At 37.6% G+C, this 22,706-nt stretch overlaps 1 protein-coding gene across 1 annotated transcript in view; it reads left to right on the top strand.

Annotated features, from left to right (window-relative positions):
* Nucleotides 1-22,706, top strand: part of usp43a (ubiquitin specific peptidase 43a) — a 121,048-nt gene that overhangs the window by 49,395 nt on the left and 48,947 nt on the right. The window contains exons 4-8 of the mRNA XM_088005349.1: nt 2,336-2,428; nt 6,881-7,016; nt 7,939-8,083; nt 19,329-19,497; nt 20,929-21,040. Coding sequence (XP_087861475.1) covers nt 2,336-2,428; nt 6,881-7,016; nt 7,939-8,083; nt 19,329-19,497; nt 20,929-21,040 — 655 coding nt within the window. The remainder of the gene's footprint in view (nt 1-2,335; nt 2,429-6,880; nt 7,017-7,938; nt 8,084-19,328; nt 19,498-20,928; nt 21,041-22,706) is intronic.

The raw sequence follows: 22,706 nt of genomic DNA, 5'->3' as shown, positions 1-22,706 counted from the left end.
CAGATGCAGCAGACAGTTTCTGTGCTCCAGTACTCTGGAACAAACCTAAAGAAGTCTTAAAAACTGCTAGAAACACAGAGTTCCTTTATATGAAGGCAAAAACCTATTTGTTTAGGGCTGATTGTAATAAATAACTGCTGGAACAAAGATTAAATATAGACTGGATTGCAGTGTTCTCTTTAATTTAACACTATAATGTGGTGATTCTTTTTTAATTGGTCATTGTATTATGTTTTTATCAACATTTAACCCTGAAAATCATGCTAGGCTTCTTAACAGCTTTTGTTCTCTAACCAGAGACAAATGTAAGATTTTGGACTCTTCAGGTCTTTATTTGTTGTGATTGGAAAAAATTGATAAAATGCAGCGATGACACACATTGTATTTTTAATAATCATGTGTTAAACCAACCCAGCATGTCAGTTTATTTTTTATCTAAAATCTTTCTGATTCTGTTGAACCAACTGAGCAACCCTTTAAAGCACATATGTCAGAGTCAAGGCCCGCGGGCCACATCCGGCCCGCGAGAAGGTTTTTTGCGGCCCCTGGGATGATCTTGATTTATTATTAGAACCGGCCCGCAGACCGCAGCAAGCCGGCACCCCGTCTGAAAAAAAATATCTTCCTTATTTGAACTGTAAGTAGTTCTTTAAATGTTCTGTGAGATGATGTACTTACCCATGTATCCATAACAACCGGAACTTTCAATATCCACCAAGTTATTGCCGAAATATACCGTCTATTAAACGAGTGCCCCCCGGATTAATTACATTCTCTGCAGCTGCAGCTGCGAAGTTACCGTATTAACCCGATACTTGCTGGAAAGTGCAACGTCTCCCCTTTCAGAAACCGTTGGAATTTTTCCACTTAGCGCTACGTGTGGCGGAATTACGGTACTGCAAATTTAGATGTGTCGCCGGCGACACATCTAAATTTGCAGTACCGTAATTCGCCGGCGACACATCTAAATGCCTTGACTCTGACATATGTGGATTAATAGATTTTTGCACTTTATTTTATTGTATTTCAATCCAATTATATTTTAAAAATATTTCAGTTGTGTCTGTTGAAAATTAAAGATTACTGACAGAGCCATAAGAAAATATTGCTTTATTTATCTGATCATATTGGAATATATTTGTTAGGTTTTCAGTAGGTTCAATTAGGTTCACTAGACTATATGAGTCATTTAAAAAAATTTCAATGAACATTCGATCAGTCCGGCCCTCGGCTTGTAGCTAAATTTTTTATTTGGCCCTCCGTCCATTTGACTTTGACACCCCTGCTTTAAAGCCTGTTTTTTTTTTTTGTTTGTTTTTTAGAAGTTCCTTATTTGAGAACTGAAAAGCTGGAATACAGAATGGAAATGTTTATTTTTCTTGAACAGACTCTGCCTTATTGCAATTTCTAAAAGAGAGAAATAACTTAATATAAATAGAGGTAAGCCCAAAACTATTCATACCCCTTGTTTTTAATTTCAGTTGCAAAATCAAAAGTGGCTAAAATGGAAACATGCAGATCAGATCTTGGTTAAAAGCAAATATTGGTAAAAGCTGATTGGTGCAGTTCTTTTTTTTTTTTTTTTTCAAGCTTTTTTTTCTCTTTTGTCAAGATCCCAAATGGTTTTCCTTCTGCCTCGGACAGTTTCCATTTCTTCCTCAGAAACCTTTCGGCTTCCTTCTGCCGTGAGAACAGTGTCAGGATGTAGAGTCCTTCTGATAGCAGCCCACAGGATGGCTTCCTATCCTCCTGTCAGTCTTCTGCTCTTATCATCTCCCCTTCTGTCAGCTTTAAAACCCTGATGCACCCTATCTCGGCCTTTTCTCTGTCACTGTTACCTTTGAGTTTTTGTCAGCTCAACTGTCCTGCTGCCAACCATCTCTTCATTTTTCTTGTGTCCTTCCACCTTATTGCCTCACAACTTCTGTCTTTGCTCTCAATGGTTTCCTCTGCCTTTCTAGAGCAGTCATTTCAGACCTTTGTTTTTGTAGTCAGGGTTTTTGTTTCTTCCTATTTTCACTTTTCGTTTTCATTTTCTCTCCATTTAAGTATTTCCTTTGCTTTTTTGTTGTGGTTTTCCAAGCAGACTGCATACTTCCTTCATCCTGTTCTCACTGGAAGCACTTAGAATTTGGTAAAGTGATGCTGTTTGAATTGCTGTCACTGCGACAGTGTTTGTACATTTTTCAAAGCCTACTGGACTACTCATGGCTTAAATCTTCAGAGAATTTCCAGCCCTTTTTGCAGCAGTGGTAGAAGCTAACAGAAATGTGGCTAAAGGATATTTATGCCAAATGAAAAACATGTAATTTTTCTGTCTCTTGTCTCTTTGCAGGTCTTCCCTGACGTGCCCTCACTGCCTTAAGCAAAGCAACACCTTTGACCCATTTTTATGCATCTCTCTACCGCTTCCCCTGCGACAGACCAGGTAATGAATAACGTGCAACACAAAGGGTATCATTGCAATTACAATGAGCCTGGCTGTCAAACACATACAGTGGGCATTATACACCTCCAGTAGAAGGTCATTGTCATACTAAGTGAAAAACTGTTGTAGCCAAATATCCCTTACCAATCTCTGTGTGGTCTCCATTTTTTACTGCACTGGAAGTCAGATGCTGCAGCAAGACGGTACAACTTTGACACATGAAGACATTTTAACCAGAAAACAATGTAACAATGAAAATAGACGTTTAAAATACAGACATTATATACTGACAACAGATCCAAGTTATGAGGCACAAAGGTCACCCAACAAACTGAACTTATAGATTTTTCAAAGTATTTATGAAGGATGTTTTTGACTCTATGGTTGCTTTTGGCTTGTTTCTGCTGTTGCTTTTAATTCCAAAATTGCTTGTCTGATCCCCGACTTCCTTAGGTCATAATTCAAGGTACGAAATTGAACTGAACTTACCATTGGCCCTCCAATTATAGATGTTTTTTTTTTTTTTTTTACCTCAATTTTGACAAGTTATTTGCAAATATGCATCTGCCACTAACTGGCAAACTTTTAAAAAATCAATTTATATGTTTAAAATCATAGCAGTTAAGTGCATCAAAATTACATTTCATTAGTAATGCATGTTCTGCATTATTTTTTTCCACTATGTGTTCCAAATCAAGCCAACATTTAGCTTGTTACATTAGAGAACTAAGCACCCACAACATCCACATAGGCATTTTAAAGCTTTACACGTCATTTAAATATGAAATAACTTTGTGACGTCTGCACCAGTTCTATAATTATACATTCCCCCTCCTACTATAGTCACACAATAAATAGCTAAGTAGTCAACTAATAAATAACAATGTCACATGGATTTCTTACATTCCGTTCCTTAATTTAAGTGCAGCAAGTCCTCCAGGAAATCTTCCTATCTCCAAGCATGCAGATGCCTCCACTCTGAATCCTCTCTGCATGGCTTCCTCTGACTTGACTCCAAACTCTGTTCTGCAGCTGCAGTTCCCTGACAGTGTGGGCTCTGGCCACTTTAATTTATTCCAGCACAGGAGGGAATTCTTTTTGGTTCAGTTTGGGCGTTACTGGCAACACATTGACCAGAAGCGCACACTGCACTGTCCTGCTGCAGCGGTATCCCTGCTGAATGCCTGATAAGTCTGAGGCCCCCTGAGAGGACGCAGAGCTGGGCTGCCAGCGTGGCATCAAGGCTGGGTGCTGCAGATAATGCCAGTATGCAAGGAGGAAAAAACAGAAGAGAGTCAAATCATTTCGAATTTGCTCTGATCATATAACATATTTACTCCTAATTGCTCTAAATTCTGAAAAATCTACTTTTTTATTATATTGGACTGCTCTTGTGTTTTCTATTGGTAAATATTTTAAGAACAGAGCAAAAAGTGTTGTGTATATTTAGTGCAGGTTAACAAAACTGAATAATTGTCAAACATTAGTTTTGAAGGCGTGTTTGCTTCATGCTGCTCAGCACAGAAGGCAGAATTCCCCCTTATCTCCACAAGTGTAGTACAATGTACAGGAAACACTAAAACAAACTCTGAAGGGTCATTTGTCCTTCCTGCAGGATAAAGTAACATCTGGAAACCCAAATTACAACAGAATACGCAGCAAATACACCTACTACAACAGCTAGTCTACAGTGGTGTTTTGCCTGTCCCTTCTGGGCCACTGTAGTAGAATCGTATAGGAGTTTTGAATAGATGATGCCTATGTGAAGATGATCAGTAAATATGATCAGCAAATGACCTGCTTGGTCATTGCTAAAAAGCTGGCTGTTCAGAATGACTCTTAAGTCATTTCCATTGAAGGTTTAGTGGAAGGAAAAACTGTGGAACAAACAGTTACACTCGCATATAGTAATTCATGAAATGATCAAAAATAAACAAATGACTTGTTTCAGTCTCCATGTCAAACTTGAGTTTTTACTTTGAGTTATCATAATTTACTGAGAGCAGTACTAACATATATATGAGTATAGATCAGGTTAAGCAATAATTTCCACATATTTTCAGCCACAATGTCTGTAAATACTGAGATTAATGATACTCACACAACAGTAAAACTTGTCTTGCATATTTCTTAAGTGGAGTTTACTCTGTTGTGCAGATATTTCCTCAGACAAATGGTTGGATGGTCTAAGTTACCAACGGAGTTGCTAGAAAAATACCATCATCACTGCAGAAATGCATCTCTTCCAGTAATAAGCATTAAATAGCTTAGTAACGGTTACATCTGGGCATGTTCTAGCTGTGGCATGCTTTCTGAAGCTATAATTTAATTACTTGCTGTTGCAACAATTCAGGGTATTAGTTGTGTGGGCTGATGAGGAAAATGTGTCAGCAGAGTTAGAGCATCTAAAATCCTCATTTATAAGATGACATCCCTATTTACTGTTCCACCCGTCTTGAAGTTACACATCCAAACAAAACAGCGGCTCAGATCCTGCTCCCCCCCCCTCCGGCTGTCAGCCCTGTGACTGCTAACACGGTGCTCACCTGAATAATGCATGATGGGAAACGGGAAGTGGAGGCGGTGTCAGCGATTACACAGTCTTCATCGTCAATGAAATGGCATAATAATTTTGTTGCTTTCCTATCTGCTTCTTATTACTCTCCAAACTTGTTTTCTTTGTTTTATTCACCTTCCTTCTTTCTGTCCTTTTTTTTTTGTGCCGAGTAGAGCGTCCTCACTTCATTCTCGTCTTTGGAGGTGTTGGTGATGGCTGTAAAAACGACACGTCTCTGCACACAGAAGCTTCGTTTTGGACGATTACTGATTTAGATGTACATGTCTAGTCAAGCATATTGTGGAAAAGCTTGAAAAGGAGAAAGTGTCCAAAATATACACAAAGTATCCACAGCTCTTGAGCTTTCTCATTATTTGTCATGTTGCAACACAGACCTGTAGATGTTCTGTGATAGACAAAAGCCAAGTAGTGCATGTTTATGACATGGATGGAAAAAGATGTATGGTTTTCCAAGTAGTAAACTGAAATGTTTAATTCCTTTTGGTCAATACTTGGTGGAACCACAAATGGTGTTGACCCAAGGATATGTCTCTATCCTTTTAGACGTCAACGGAGAGAAATCTTTTACTTTTTCTTTCTTGTAAAAGAGAACATATTGGATGTGGAGTCCCTGTGAACATCAGTTTTTATGTTCCGTTTGCCTTTTTCTTTACGTTTCAACTTTGGGTCATTTGGTCAGCACATGAAAATGCTCTGATCGTAGAAATTGTAGATTTGGGGTCACTGGCGGAGCTCCTTCTCAAGGCTTTTGCAGCTTCGAACAGTTAGAATTTCCCTTTATTTAGCTCCATCCAGCTTCACATCAGCAATAACTGGATTATTTTTTGAAGAAAACTATAAACGGACTGCTGTCACCAACATTTTTTGGATGGTGTGTTCCTGGTGTTAATTCTTTCACCTTGTAGCCACATGGAACTTTGCATAAAGGACAAATTGTTGCATTTTTGGGACCAAAGTATTTAAATTTATATTTACTGTGTTCCCATATGCTCCTTGGTATTCACAATGCTATTTGTTCGCTGAAGTCCTTCAATGAACTTCTGAGGCCTTCACAGAACAGCTGAATTTATACTAAATTATTTACCATTTATAAATTAGGTGACTTTATGAGGGAACTGGTTGTGCTAGATCTTATTTAAGGGTTTCAGATGAGGGAGAAATTACCTCCAATCAACTCCACACTTTCAGGTTTTGACTTCAAAGTGATTTTATGGATATTTTCTTCTTCTCATTTTATAATTCCTCACTTTGTCTATCTTATAAAACCTCTATAAAATACACAGAAGTTGGAAGCTGTAATGTGGCATCTTTAAAACATTTCCTAGAATAGGAATGGTTTTGTAAAACATTACAAAGCAAACCGAAAAGCTTAGAAAATGATTAAACCTCTTCTGTTTTTTTTTCACCACATTTAGATGGTTCCTATTTGAAAAAAAAAAAAAAAATTCTATAGAGGAAATCAGTCATGTTTTATTAAATGTTGAATTTCTTTAAGGAGCAGGACTCGGTTAAGCCTGAACATCTCATGAACAAACATGATTTTTTTTTTCTTTGCTGCCGCTGGCTTCACTGGATCCCAGACACATTAATCTCTGTTTGGCATTGTGACAGGTCATAGTTACTGTGAATGTGCCTTGCTTGACAATATTTATGAAATACCTGTATCTGTTTCTACATACAAATATGTAACCTGCTCAGTGTGACAATCCTTGGTATGAAGGTTTAGTTATTCCACAAACTGTGTGAGCTCAACAGTTTTCCGTGCCTCGTCATTTATCTTACTCACCCCCATACTTTCACCTTTTACACCTTTATATTCACAAGGATACACACATTTGCTATCTGTGTGATCTCTTTGTGTTTGTGTCCCACAGGCCGCTGTGTGTGACGCTGGTGTTCAGCACAAAGGGTCAGAGGTACCTGCGGGTTGGGATTGCTGTGCCTCTTTTTGGTTCTGTATCGTCCCTGAGAGCCATGGTAGCAGCAGAAGGCAACATCGCTCCCGATCAGGTACACACATACCGACGTTGCACCGGTCAGAAAAATGCCTAAAGAAAGTATGAGTTGTTTGTGTTCATCGGCTTCTGACTTGTGGTCCTGCAGATGATGCAGCACCACACGGTGCTGCGTCATGGTGTCAGTTTTGTCATTTTTGTTTAGTGAGCTGGTTGCAAAATGACCCCTGTGGGTCAAAGCAAAACTTCCAGTGATGTATGGTCTTCGTTGTGTCCAGGTACAGGTGGAGTTTATTTGGAAAAACAACATAAATGTTACATTTCAGACCTGGAGCGTTCTTCCTTCATTTGTTCAGGCACCAGGATAATTCAAGTTCAGAGCAAAACTATCCATCCATTATCTTGTCTCTCCCTCCATTCCTTTGTCCACACATCATCCATTCATCTGTCCATCCATCATTTGCCCATCCGTTTGTCCATTTATCAGTCCATTACTCCGCATAAATCAGGGATTTGAACCAGCAACCCAGCAGTTACAGGACAAATCTCCTCCTTCCTGAGGGTTTCATATTTAATGCCTGATCTTAATGGAAATACTTGTGCTAGACTTATTTTAAGTTTTGCATGCATATTTTAAAAATGGGAAAATAAGTAATGACAACCATGGAAACTTTTGAAATGTTTTTACGTGGAAAGCATTGAGGAGCTTTGTAAGGCACTGTTTGCACTCCCTAAGCAGTCGATGCTGTTATTTAAAAGGCTTGCTTAGCATTATACCACACTAAAACATTGTTTGCTTTTTAAACCATGAGCCAATAAAGCTAATGCTCTGCATAATCCATTCATAAGAAAAAAAATATTACTTCAAGTTGAGTTTCTTTTTTATAAAATAAATAAGAACCTTGAGGTTTCTGCTATAAGAACGGTTTCAGGAACATTTAATGTTTACGTTTAATGTCCTCCCGTCTGTGGTACAGGTCATCCTGTCCGAACTTTACTCCACCGGTTTCCAGCGTTCCTTCTCAGACGACGACGACTTGACCGCCATCGCCGATAGCGACGTCGTCTACGCCTTCCAGGCTCCTCCAAACAGCAGTCGTGGAGGCTCTGCTCCTCACTCAGGTAACCCTGGCAACATTCTTTATAAACCCATTTATTTGTGCACTGATCTAGCAAATTTATTCATCCATCGTTTTTAATTTTTTCCTCTTTCCTTCGTACCTCTGATTAACTTTCAGTCTCAATTAATGATGATTACGTGTATAGATGCTTTTTTATTTTTACTCTCATTGAGCCCATTTCTGTGATTACTCTGTTTGTTTTCGAAAAGCACACAATTTACTTTGGAGATGAAAGAGCTCTCATTCTGTTTGGTCATGCACTGCTGCATCCTAACAGATTAAACTCAATTCAATTTAATGTCTGAATGGGGGGCATCATACAAAATATGAAGTTTGCTGGAGTCACATCTCACATGAAAGCCTCTGCTGATGAAATTTATGTAGCTGCAGTTTAAATTTCTGAAGTCTCTGCTCTGTCCCAGAAGTTTATTTTCTAAAACTCTGGGAGCGCGCCTCCTCTTCTTCTTCCTCCTCCGTCTTCATACAAAACCAGACAACCACTCCTCCCATAAAGCACATTCTTCATAATACACAGGGTTTTTTTTATTGTGTACACATTTTCCGAATGAGATTCAGACTGCAAAAACAAAAAAGCCGGTTGTTAAAATAATGAATATTTAAAGAAGCTTAAACAAGCAGTAGAAATTTTTTTGATGGCAGAATTAAGCCCCTTCTTCTTCTTTTCCTTTCTTTTGGAGAGCTGATTTGTAAAAATAAATGTGCTGGTCTATTTTTTTTTTTTTAGTTTTCCTGTATTCTGTTAATTAGTTTAATTCATATTTTAAACTATGAGATGAGAGTTTTGCTGCTGATTCCTGATCTCAGGTTTTTCTTAAACTTCTGAGTTTGAAGACATTGATAAGTAAATCTCTGACATTGTCTCATTTAGCAAATCAGATTATTTTGGTTGTTCTAACTGACCTAAAACTGAAATTTCATCCAAGTTAACTTCAGACAGTGGAAAAAAAAAAAAAAAAGATGTCCGTCTTTCTATTCTGTGCATATAAGCGTCTAGTTTCAGCTGTATGACTTTACAAAAATCTTTTTTTGTTTTTTTTTTTTTTGAAGCCTCTCGCACAGTTTATTTGACCTAACTGATTCTGAACATTTTTGACATTGAATCCCTCCTTCATTAACAGCTTTCCCTGCACAGCCTGTTGGATATGAAGAGCCGACAGATCAGGAATTATTATTTTTTTTTTTAGTTTCCAAACCAGTCACCAGTCAATTTCTTGGTGAATGTTGAATTTCCTTACTGAAGTTTTTTTAAAATCATAAAATAAGCTTACCTAAATTCAATAGTGGGACAAAGACCAAGCCTCCAGCCCCATCTGTTGAGAAATAGCTTGACTTTGTATGTACTGCCTTAACATTTGAGTGTTTATTACACTTCCAGGCTTTTATTCTTCAACTTCAACCTTGCTCATACCGAAAGCAGGGAGACGTCTGCAGCCTGCTTCATCAAAACCATTTCATCTTCATTCTGTAGACGCCTACATACAGACATCATATCTGAAAGCTAAACAAGCATTTCTTTTACAGATCGGTGACCGTGTCAGAAAGAGACTTCAGGGGTGCTGTGTAATTACAGTCACTGAGATGTTAGCGGTGCTCTCTGTGGTCAATTTGTTGTTGCCATTTAACTCTACACCCACGGTTCTCTGAAGCCGTAAAGAAAGCGCAGCTCCCGCTGAGCAAGAATAATTAACTGTAATTCAATTCTCTGGACATAAAAACTAAAAGCTCTTAACTTTCTCAGTGGGTGGCATTTCTATTTGCCTTTACACACTGCGACGTCTTCACAGTTATAAGAGGACTGGCCTACCGCTGTCGCAGAGAAACGATGGTGTGCTGCCAGTTACTCTGCCGTCTATAAACAGACTTATATTGATTCCTTTGAGTTTTCTGTCAATATCATGAAACTTTACACTTCTTGTAAACTTAGGTCAAGTGTAGGGGTAAGTGGTTGTTATCCTAGAGCCGTCCAGATTGTCTTTTTCGAACTTCTCCCTAGAAGGCCTCTACAAAGAAACTGTGCTTAGATTTATGGATGAAATGGGAGACACATCCGCGGTCACTTAGTAAGTCATGTCGGTAATAAATCTGCTTGAATTATAGTGTAGATGGTCATAAATGTTCGGCCTTTGAGGGCAGACCTTACATGCACATTTAAGCAGAAAATCTCTGCTTAGCAGAAAACATCAAAGTGTTTTCTGCTAAGCCAGTTATCGCAAATGTTTGATTGGCAGTTGTTGTTGTTGAGGATGGCACATCCAGTTATTAGGTTCAGGGGGCCATTTTCATTTCCACACGGAGTCAAGCTGGTTTGGATTGCTTCCGTCGTTTAATAAATCATTTGGAAACACCTTTTTGTATTCACTGACATTCTGATTTTTCTGTGTTGCAATTAGACGACCTGAAAGTTTAGTGAAATCAGCCTCAGATTTAGGACTAATAAACAATTTAGGCAGATGAATAGAGAAGCTGCAGTTAGACCAGAATCTGATGATTTTAAGTCTAACCAACCATGATGTATTATGATTATAGACGGAAAGAAAAGAAATAAAGCAAAGCACATCAACTCACCCTCGGATGCATCCCCCACTCCTTCAGATTTTACTTCTCTTTCACTCCTAAGACAAATATCCCATCGGATATGCTTAGTTTCAAACACTGCTTTGAAACTATGTTTTTTAATATTTATTTTGAAGTATTGCATTACAAAAGATTGACTGAAACAGCAAATTTTGAAATAATACCCTAAATTTTGCTGCTTGAAGTGGTGTTTGACTTTTTCAGAAGAGTTGATGCACTAAAACAGAGATGGAAACGGATGTGCTGAATAAATCCCAACATTTACCTCACATGACTGATGAGCTGTTTCTGTTGTGTTCATGGACACTGAATTGAAAAACAATGTTTAGACAACTTGTGTCTTGTTGGTAAATCAACTTGTCGTTGCTTTAGTATCAATCATACTGATGGATATCCATCGTCTGTTTCATCGGAGAGGATGTTACCGCTGATAAATGTCAAACAATTACCAGCCAATTAGTTATTCACTTGCTTGAAAGGTTTTCCCATCTTTTCATTCATTCCATCCGTCCACCTATCAATCAGTTCCTCTCTCCATTCATCCATCTACCTTTTCTACAATTGATCTTTTTTATTTGCAGATGTCGTATCTGAAGCCCGACCCAAATGAAAATATTGGCAGTAATAAGCCACATTTGTGGATTAAAATTGAATGCTTAAAAAGTCTGAACTATGAAAAAAATAGTGAAAAAGTTTCAAGGTTATATCACTCTGCTGAATATTTGGAGTTGAGTAAACTACTTCTCACAACAAAGTGAAAACATCAAATGTATTTTATAATTTCTTTGTCAGTGTTTCTGTATTTTGTCACAGACGTTTGAGGTTTGACTGGGAGAACTACGGTGCTGCTGTTGATCATTTGGTTTGTTTTTAGAGCTTGTGTGAGAAAGTCCAGCCACACGCTAACAGTGATTGATGACCACGGAGAGAGACTACAGGCGTAACACAGTCATGGATAGCTGACACATGAGGGCCTCCTTAGACTGTTTTCCTCCAAAAACAGGACATTTATCTCACATGTGATCAGTCGCTCTGGTGAAGCTTGTGTTTTTATTTCATCTATTTAAGGCGAGGATTTTGCACCTGCAGTCTCTGTGCTGAAAAGGAAAATGTGGGAAAATGTTTCTCTGTCCATTTGTTTGTATAATTAGCTACATTTATTTTTACATCTGTCAATCATTATCTCCTTTTATCATCTGTTCTTCAATATGAATTTGGTTGATTGATTCCTGAACACAAGAATGAATTGTGGAAAAATGGTGAATATCCTGTCTAGTTGGATGAGGTGTAGTGAAGGGGTTAGAAATATAAAACCGCTGAAAGTGCAAACTCATCACAGGTGTATTTACCTTTTGAGTTTTCCACAGATAATCCACTTACACAAAGATATAGATAGTACTTTAATCCACTGAAATGGAGATAACTGCTTTACAGTTGCTTTAGAAGCTAAGTTTGAAATTATTCAGTGTTTTTTTTATTACACATTTGATACTAGGGGTGCACCAATTGCAGTTTTCTCGGGTGTGACCTGCCAATTTTGATTTTGGCTGATGCAGATTTTTATTTTTCTTTGTCTGAAATGTTGGTAAATGTAGCAAGAAAGTTGCTGGGTTGGCAACATCGAATATTTACTGCGAACATGCAGGCAGTCAAACTGTCTGTCAATCGTTTCTCACACCAGAGCAGTAGAGGACAGTGGCTGATTTGTAGACATTTGCCAAAATATATAAGATCGGCTTCACGCGCGTCGCTGGATAATGCTGAACATCTAGTCCTGTGAAAGATTGGAAACTTGTCTTACAAGTTTCTTCTAAGATAAAACCTACAGTCAAACTCATCTGTGCCCAGAAACACACTCTGCCATCTTCAAATTGGAAACCCAGATATGTGTGTTTTATGACTGAATATGAGCTCCAACAGCAGGAAGTGACACAGAGCACAGCAGATAATAATTTTCTTCTTTTGTGTGGAATAAATCTTCCCAACTCTTGGTCTGTTCTGTTTCTTCCATGAAATGTTTCACTTGTCAAATTGCAGGCCCGGTGGCTAAAAGAGGTTTTTATTAAAGGCTTCTCCGCAGAAATGTCAATGTATTAATACCGTTTTATGAAGGAGAACGGCAGTTTCAACAATGTGAACAGGGGGCATTAGTGCTAAGATGTTCTCTGGATAAAATATATTAAACAAGGAACAATGCTCCTATTTTTCAGTCAAATCACACAAATTCATCTATAAATGTCATATTTCCAGTTAAATTGATCCAGATTTTGTCTCAGTATACCCAGAGTAAACGATGGTGACAAGACTAATGAACAGTCCTCCAATAACAGAACGTCCTGTAACCTCGACATCTTGTAGTATAATTGTGCATTAGCGATGCCGGACAAAGTTGATTGTGTGCAGTGAATTCCTTTGTTGTCTGAAGTGGCTGTGCTTGTCACTAAATGTTTGGCTGATGCTGAATGAATGTCACTGTCTGGTGCGGTAATGAGGTTTTGTGTTTCGGGAAAACGATAGCCGGCAGTCGTGTGATTTAAAAAAAACAAAACAAAAAAAAACACTGAAAAATCAATTAGGTGAGTAAGCACCAGACTCTCATCCGATTTCATCCTCAACAACTGAAGCAATTTGCGTATATTATAAATGGAGCGATACGGCTGCAAGAGAAAATGACTCCAACTACTCCAAGGAGGATTAAGTGTGGTCTGCTACAATCACCTGCAGCCTACCCTTTCTTCTTGAAATGAAAAAGAAAAATCCATGTAGATGCAGACAAGTCTTTAAGTGACTGTACATGATAGACACGGATTCTACAGAGCCTACCTTTTACTCTTTAGTTGTATTTTATGAGTTGTTTTATTTCCTTTTACAACAAATGTTTAACATCTTGGAGGGAACACAGATAAATCAACAACTATCAACTGAACTTTTCCTAAAAGGACAGCATGAATAATTAATGAGCTTTCCTACTTGGATGAATCTAATGAAGAGGTAAGCACGAGTGTCTTCGCCAGCATATTTTTGCAATTTTTGCAACTTATACATAAACTACCTCACTGGTTTTTTTTGAATGCTAGGTTAATATTTAAGGCATGATGCAACTAAGTGCAAAATTCCCAGGGCAATTCAAATAACTACAGCTTTGTTGCTCTCATGTGTTGTTTTCATTTAATACATGGATGCAGTGCAGATGTCGTAGCAGCCGGTGATGCAACGTTGCGCCGCCTTATTGTGGATCAAACGGGGGAGCGGGAGATGAGCTGGATGCAGTTGAGGGATAGGTGAACATCAAGAAATTGGATTAAGTAGAGAGGAGAGATTATGTTTGAATCAGGTGTGTTTAATTGCTGCTGTGCACAATCTGCTGTTGGCAAAAAAAAAAAAAAAAAAAAAAAAAAAAAAAAAAGGTTGTGGTGTGCTTCCTGCTTCCAGGCCATCACGTTGTCCTGGAGTAAGCCATGCTGAGATGTGATTTTGCTCAAGTGTTTTCGCACTACGTGCAGAGGTCTTCCATTTGAGCTGCATTTAGAGGGTTTGTTTTCACCTTGTGCACCTGTTAACGTTTGTGACGACAAACAGAAGAGTTTGAAATCGATGATACGGACTTTCCCCGTGGTACCTTTGTAACCTTCTGAACATTAGTGCATCATAAAGACCTTTCAGAAACCAATCATGCTCTTAATTTAGTTTGGAGGGTCCCTTAGGTCATGCAGTGATTTCTGGACTGTGGAGCTTCTGGAACATAAGCTGCAAAAGAAAAAGAACATATATAAGCCACACTTCTCTTTAAGCTGCAGGTGTCCACATTGTGCATACCTTAATTTTTTTGACCCACACGATCACATCCACAACACGCACCATGAGTGTGTCACACAAAACCAGCACAATTATTACAAATTAAACAAAATAATTACAAAGGAAAAACAAAGCATTAAACTCTCCTCCTGCCACTTTTTTTTTTGTGTTTTATAATTTTTATTTTTCCCCTTAATAAAAATGTGCAAAGGGGCTTTATATAAAACGTTCTGCACATTTCCGTGTGCTTCTGTCAAAGTGTCCACACATGCATCATAAACAAAGATTTAATTGATTGCTTTGCTTTGTTTTATTTGGGAGGTGATTCTTTTTTCCATAAGCTAAAAGTGGCTGTGTGGTGAAGTTAACTAAGAACAAGTAAACAAGATTTTTTAAACTGTTAAATCTCGTTAAAACCTCTGCCAATGTTGTGACTTCATCTCCTCTAGATGTCGCAGACACCTGTCCTGAGCCTGGGAATTGGCAGGAGGAGAGTTTACTGCTTTGTTTGTCCTTTGTAATTATTTTGTTTAATTTGTAACAGGTGCATAATTGTGCTGGTTTTGTGTGACACACTCATGGTGCGTGTTGTGGATGTGATCGTGTGGGTCAGGGGCGGTGACGGTGTTGGTACTTTCTGCAGGTGTTCCAGCCTCACTCGTGCTTCCTCAGTCTCTCCATCATTGTCACGCTCAATCTCACCTTTGTCTCGCTCTTGAGTTTGTTTGGTCCTCTTTGTCACCCAGGAGTCTAACCTTTTGAAGCGTGTTGATTTAAAAAAAAAACAAAAAAAAACTTTGTACGTATGTGTTAATTTAAAGAATGTGAAAAATGTCCAGAGATTAATGAGATATGAATCACATTACAAAATGTTTTGTTCTGGTAGTTATTCCGTCTGGTCTTTAATCACCTGAACGCTTTAGACAGACACAACTGTGTGCCGATTCTTCACTGATGGTCAATAAATGTCAGGCCTTTGGAGCATTTAGAGTTTAAGATGGTAAGCAAAGTGAAGGAATGGAGAATGGTGATGGTGTAAAGAGAGGATGAATGCCAGAAGGGGCGCAGTATCTTCGTTTGCTTTGCGTTGTTTAATCTTGTCATACACTCTAAGTTCAGTCTGCAGAATAATTAAAATTTTCTTCAAAATCTTCCCTCCTTTCCTCTCATGTATTTCTCCCCTTTAGTTCAGCTTTGTCCACTTAAGGCCCAGTGTTTATCTTTTAATTAGAAATCAGAGATTGCAGCTCATGGAGATGCTACCAGCTATGATGGGGAAGGGGGAAACAAGAAACTCTAATCTCACGTCAAGTGATCACTGAATTCATCAACCGTATTGATGATGTTCTCGTTAATAGCAATTGAAGTGAACCTGAGCACCTCTGAGATTTATTTATTTCTTAAATTTAAAGACTTCTGCCTTCATGCCTTTTCCTCGACGTTCCCAGGTTAGTCTTTTTAGCTCGTTTCTGTTCCCACTGCTCCGACACCTCTGCTTTCCTGCAGTTCTCATCTGTCCATCTCATGAAGGAGGAGTGAGAAAACTAGTGTGAGATTGAGTCTGGCAGGAGGTTTCTTACATCATCCCCTGAGACCTGTGGCTGGAATGACGCGGCCTATCAAGCATGACAAACTCTGTTTTTGGTTTTAAAATACTTGCCTGAGAAGTAAGAAATTACTGAGTTGACTGCAGTAACAATTTAAGTTAATTTGAAATTCAAACATTAACTTTTTGTACTGGTGAACTTTGAAATCGGAGTACCGTCTGTCAGGACAATGATAAAAAGTCACATCTAGGGTGAAACGATGAGGCTTTGAATTGAAATACTGTGGCTTCTCTGAAATATAGTATTAATGGAAAAGTTTGAAACAAAAACTGAAGCTGAAATTTTAAATGTTAAGATAAATGTATCAGAAATTCCCTACTGAATGAAAATAAAAATTATTTCCATTTTTTTATTTCATTTTTGATTTTCAGTAAACTTCCAGTGAGACAATGGGTCTTTTCAGAAGAAAAAATAGAATAAAATAAAATATGAAAGGATCTAAAGAGATTATTTAGCTGCATTGTATTTGTTTTGCTCTTGTAATTTTATTTTGAAGGAATGACAAGTTGGTGCTAGAAGGCTACTTGGGTACGTTAGCTGGCCCACAGTTTGTTTTACAGACTGACTCATTAGCTGACTGGTTTAAATTGTGTTAACTATGTGCAGTGTGTTATGAAGTGGCGAAAAACTTTATTTCACTTCTAAAAATGAATATAGGTGTACCAGAAGGCTTCATTCTTTTTCAGTTTATCAATAAACTATTAGTCACATTTGTTTGTTCTTGTTTTTGGAAGTAATAGGACTAACCCTTTAATTTTAATATGAAGCCAGTTATAGGATTTTATTTGAGTAGCTGGAGATGCCTCTGCCTGTGGCCCTGCACTTTTCGCTGAACCTTACCTTCATTAGACAACCGACGCTCTCTTTCAGCATGAATTTCTTTTCTTTTCATGTTGTCAATAGTAGATTTTTTTAGACAAATATTTGTGCTTTCAAAAGCTGTGTGCTCACTTTGGTTGAGCCTTTGCAATTCAGCCTAACAGCTCTTAATGCTTGTTTACCTCTGTGTATTCAGCTTCCGTGTGTATATGCTAAACTGTTTTCTTGAGAAAAATGGCAGTGATTAATTGCATGTTAGGGATCAAACAAGCACTGTCTAATTAAGTCCTTTCGATAGTGTCAAAGTTTACGTTTCCTTGGAGACGAGAGGTTGTGCCTTCTGTATCCCCTCCAGCTATTACCCAGCTATTAATCACAGCGGCACGTCTTTTAGTTTGCGTGGAAGTGTGCGCGATACGAGATCCAATTCCTTTTACAGCTCCTCAGGGTAAACAAGAACAAAAGGGCAACTCTACCTTAATAGACATTTTTCTAAAATATTTTCTGGACCATTGTGCCAACACGTCACGTTAGACAGCCGTGTTTGTGAAGCAGTTTCGCATTTTGGCCCCTCGAGCTGTTTTTATTTACCTGGTCATGTTTATTCCAGCGTCCATCTTAGCTTGGCATGCTTTCAAAAAGAGCATATCTTTATTGATTCTTATGTTATCGAGAAGCTGCACAGTTGAAAATGAAAGCACAGAGGTAAGTAGCTTGTTTCTAGCTTTTAGACGAATGAATTGATTGGCAACATTAACCTTACAAAAGAAAAGAATGTTGAAGCACCTCATTACTGCAGAAGATGCAGCCAGATTTATTGACATAATCTCTATTGATTTAGAAATAAAGCTCTTTTTAATACCTAAGGTGGATGAAGTCATCGGCCTGTTGAAGTGTGACAGTGTAAGAATTGCTCACCAGTTTTCCCTCATTGCTCAAAATGAGATGTGCTTCAAAAGAGAGTAGGACTAAACCAAAATATGCACTTCCTTAATTACTGTCCACAAAATGAAACCTGCCAGTAAAATCAAGCGAGTTACACAACACTGACTCATAAATATGTGGAAAAATTAACACCCTAATGTTCTGCTATTCCAAAAGAAATGTTTACATATCTACATCTAATCTAGTTTTTGTTCTTCTGGAAAAGAATGCATTTTAACTGCATAAAAATGTAAAAAAAAAAAAAAAAAAAGTTTTAATAAATAAGAGGTAAAATGCCAACTCTGCTATTCTTAGTGTTACACCCTTTGGCTTAAATAACTTCAGTGGCTGAAACTGCAGTAAAGATAACATTAATGCCCTACATAGATAAGCCAAAAAATATAGATTTTTTGGCTTATCAGATCTAAGATTGTTTCTATTCAACCAGGAAGTTTGTTTCTGACAGGAAATGCAACAGGTATCTTTCAAGAGATGATATAAACAATGTAAAAGGTGTATATATATATATATATATATATGTGTGTATATATATATATATATATATATATATATATTTAATGTATTTATTTATTTACATTTAGAAAATAGATGTCAAAATTGTTTAAACCGTTCTGAGTAATCAATAAATTACACATTGGCATTACAGCAATCCAATTTTTGCTGAACATCTTTTTATGTCTTGTACTTTGATGATATTTTAAGTTGGAAGGTATCCTTGCCATTTTACCTCCTTTCACAAATTTTGTATCTGATTTGAATCGGAACATCCCAAAATGGCAAATATTACTTTTAGTCCAGTGAAGGATCTGCCAGGGGTATGAATAATTTTGGACTTGATGGTATGTGCTTAAGCCCTAATGTGCTGCTCCAGCATGAGGTTAACTCGGGCTAGAAGGCTGCAAAAGTGATTTATTGTTATGGCTTTCCAAGAACATTTCTGATCTGCTTTTGTTGTGAAGTGCTATGCTAACGCGAGCATGCTAAGTCTTATATGTTGATATGGCTCGTTAATTTGGATCATGACATATTTCAGTGCAGCTCCAGGGAAGTGTGTGCACACAAAAGCTCACAGAAATTATTCCCTTTCTTTTTATCCTTTAGGATCTTTTGTTTTTATTATAATTTGTAATGGTGAGTGTTTTAGCTCCTCTTTGTGCAGCTTTCTCCCACAGCCTGGGGATTTGGGCACAGAGACTCTTCACTGTCATTAATGTACAGATAAATACTCAAATCATATAAACACGTCCTGACCTACAAATGTTAAAGTATAAGTTTCTGATTAACACAGGAAAACTTTAATATTTCTAATAAATTCTGTGTCTGTTGTGTTCCGTGAAGCAGCAACTGTACGAAAAAAGTATTTGATGCAGTCAAATCTGTCTTATTTCCAAACAATCACATATTGGTTGAAGTTGATGTAGCTGTGTAACTTTTTTCCAAATCTGACCTACGCATCTGCTCTTTTGTCTCGTTTGCTCTCCTCAGGGTATCACCACAGCCTCCCATCATCTCCATACTCCTCTACCACAGGGCCCAATGGTCAGAAGTTACCTGCATCAGGACGACTCTCCTCAGAGTACCTGAATCAGAGCAGCTCCTCCAAGGTTCTCCTGCTCATGTGCAACACAACTGGGTCTGGACAGCAAGCTGCCAGGTAAGCTGGAAAAAAAATGGGATAATGGAGGGCTTATTTATTAATCCATACTTTACTGGATAAACGTCTCAAGTTTAACATTTTGCCTTCAAGACGTCAGGTGGGAACATTTTCTCATTTTCTGAGCTTCACACAGTTATTTGCTTTAAGTCTTTGTTCTTTTTGTAAATCTTTTGTAATTACACGAGGAAGCGGTGTTGTTTTAGCAGTCCGACAGTAATTGTGTGATATCTGGGAAATTACTGCGAGCCGAGCAGTTTCCATGAAATCACTGTCCTTAATTTACAGCAAAATCTCTGTGCGTATCAATAATGTGCAACCTACCACTAACAGATGGAGAGCCAGATGTATTTGTCTCCAGTTTCTCGCACCATCTCCTCCTCTGGGGCGTGATGTTATTGCTTTCAAATGTGCGAACATGAATGCAATATTCACGCGTGGATAGTGTTTTAGACGAGAGCAGATTGCAGATGCTTCCAAAAGCGGGATAATGTCAGGATCTGACATTTGAAATCTCATCTGCTCACAAACCACCAGCAAGGCTCAGTTATGCTCCAGTTGTAAATATTCAAGTTTGTCATCAGTTTAGGCAACGTGCCTCTGAAAAATAGCCAGGAGAAAAAAAAAATCTGTTGCATTAGCGTAATTGAAAAGCTTTCTAAGAATTTGCAGAAACACTTTAATAAACAACCTTAACTGGTGCTGTCCTGGGGAAAAAAAATTCTCTTTAGCTTCAATAAACCTCTAGCTTGTTGGACTCCAAATCATCCTAAAAATAATTGATAATTGTACTTTATACGTTAAGTTTCTGCAGGAATAATTTGTTTTGCTTACTCTGGTTTGTGTTAGGGAGCTGAGTCTATCAAACAGAATTAGCAAGATGTTTCTGCTTTTAACTCATAAAAGCAGTCAAGAGATCCACCAAACAGCTGCTCCTTACATTCCCATCATCTCAGCTCCATAACTGTCCCCTCAACACATAATGCATTCCACTCCTGAGCTGGTGCAGATATAACATCAATCAATGTTTTGCACTTCAAATATCTAAGGTAGCCAGAGCTGCACTGTCAGGGGATGAAATGCTCTTTTATTAAGACTTGATGACACATTAGCTGGTTTCTTATCTTTTATTATATACATGGTGCACACACTTTCACTTGAGGTTGATTCACAGAACGTTGTTTTTTTTTATTTATATATATATATATATATAAGAATCTCAATAGAATCTGACATAATGCTTGGATAGGCCGTACTTGGAAAACCTTTTCTTTACAGATTCAGCTTTCAAAATGGAGAACAATTTAAAAAAATGTATATTGTTGGTAATTTCTGAGTGAAATTAAAATATATATTCTTAAAAATAAACATTTATTTTTTTAATAAGTAAAAATAAAAAGAAATGACAAAATCCTCCTTTATTCTTCTCAGATTTGGGCCTCCTTTCCTCATGCTTGAAGACAGGAATATCTCATGGGAGCAGCTGCAGCAGAGCATCCTCAGCCAGCAGTATTATCTCATGGTGAATGGATCCCAGGCTCAGGTATTTACAGCACCCTCACCAACCCGTAACACGCCACCCCGCTCTCCTCATTGTCCCACAGTCACCGACTTCTGACAGCCAAACTGATTGAAAATGCAATGTAAAATTAAACCCACAAGTTGGACCTCTTATATTTAGAATATACAGCTCTGGGAAAAAAAATTAAGAGACCACTGCACCATGAAAACCTCCTGCTTATTCCACCAAATATTGATTTGTGGAGCCTTCCTGAGTGAAAACATTAGTATTGTTGTTTTCTTTGCGTTATTTGACAGCACTGCAGCTCTGCAACTTTTTGATTATTTTAACCATTTCTCATTTTCTGCAAATAAATAAACTTTTGCTTGGAATTTTTGGAGACATGTTGTCAGTAGTTCATAGAATAAAAGAACAATATTTTTACTCAAACATAAACCTATAAAAAGTAAAATCAGAAAAACTGGTCATTTTAAGTGGCACTGTTAATTAAAATATGAACAATATTTTGGACTAACGCAAATTTAGCTAATGAATAGTAAAATGTTTTAAGTTTTTTACACCAAAAATTAAATGTATTTTTATTTAAAATGAAATCACATTAGTTGGACACTAAATGCTTGCGTAAAGCACAGTTGTGCTGCTAAAATCCTGTCCAAACACAAGTTCGCACACACAGGTCCTACCAGCAGCACTAAGGTTTTGTTAGTTCAATGTTTGCTGTTAACGTCGTTGCAGCAATTTAGGAAAACAAGACGATTTCCTTTGGTTTCTTGTACAAACTGAACTGCGCTCCACTCATTCTTCTGTGCATCCTCTGATCTTACCATGTTGGTTTCTGATCGGCTGCTGTTTCATGTGAAAGTCTTCCTCTACCTTTCTGTCTGAATAATGTTTTGGAAATTGTCACGGAAATTGGAAGCTAAAGCAACTTTTGCTTCGTATGAAAACATAAAATTTTTGCTTTATGAGCCACAAATCGCTGCTCTATGTTTGTTCAATAGAAAGCTTTACATTAGCAGCCTCTTGCACAGATTTTTGCAAAGAAAATTCACTTGTAGGTTGAGAAGCAGAGTTGAAATCGATAAGAATGACTTACCATCATTGGGGGCAATAGAAATGAAGATAGAAACGAAGTTGGGATCCTGTTCTGAGCAGTAGTTGCATATCGACTGAGGAACTCGACTGTTTAATCAAAATTAGGTCCCTTTTTTAGAAAGCAATTAAACTGCAAATATATCTTAGTTGTTCAAATTCAGTCAACCAATCCATTAAGTCATCCACTGAACAGCACAAAATAAGACTCAATGACAGAATAAACTGGTTTGTATTTGCAAAGACTCAAGTGCTGTTTTCAGCAGAGGACATTCTTATTCAAATGTACTGTTCATTTAGGTCTTTTTACATATTATTGTCATTATTTCTAGTTCATCATTTAGTTTTCTCTCTATTTTACACTCCATTTGATAAAACTTTATTTGAAGGGGTGTGCATAAGACTGACATGACACTGTCTTAAAAGAGACATAATGCCAGTCATGAACGTGAAGGATTCTTTATGAATGTTTACATCTGTTGTCATGAAATGTCATTTGGTAAATAATGACACTTTTGCTGCAAAGTTGACACTTTTAATGGACTTTTAATACAAATTTGAATCAAACTGCTCTAAAAGGGTCCTTATTGATCAC

Source organism: Poecilia mexicana, unplaced genomic scaffold, assembly GCF_051168715.1.
Source record: "Poecilia mexicana isolate PSO_F unplaced genomic scaffold, ASM5116871v1 scaffold_1, whole genome shotgun sequence".
Lineage (NCBI taxonomy): Eukaryota > Metazoa > Chordata > Actinopteri > Cyprinodontiformes > Poeciliidae > Poecilia > Poecilia mexicana.
Note: the sequence above shows the minus strand (reverse complement) of the source record. Positions and strands in the feature narration are given on the sequence as shown.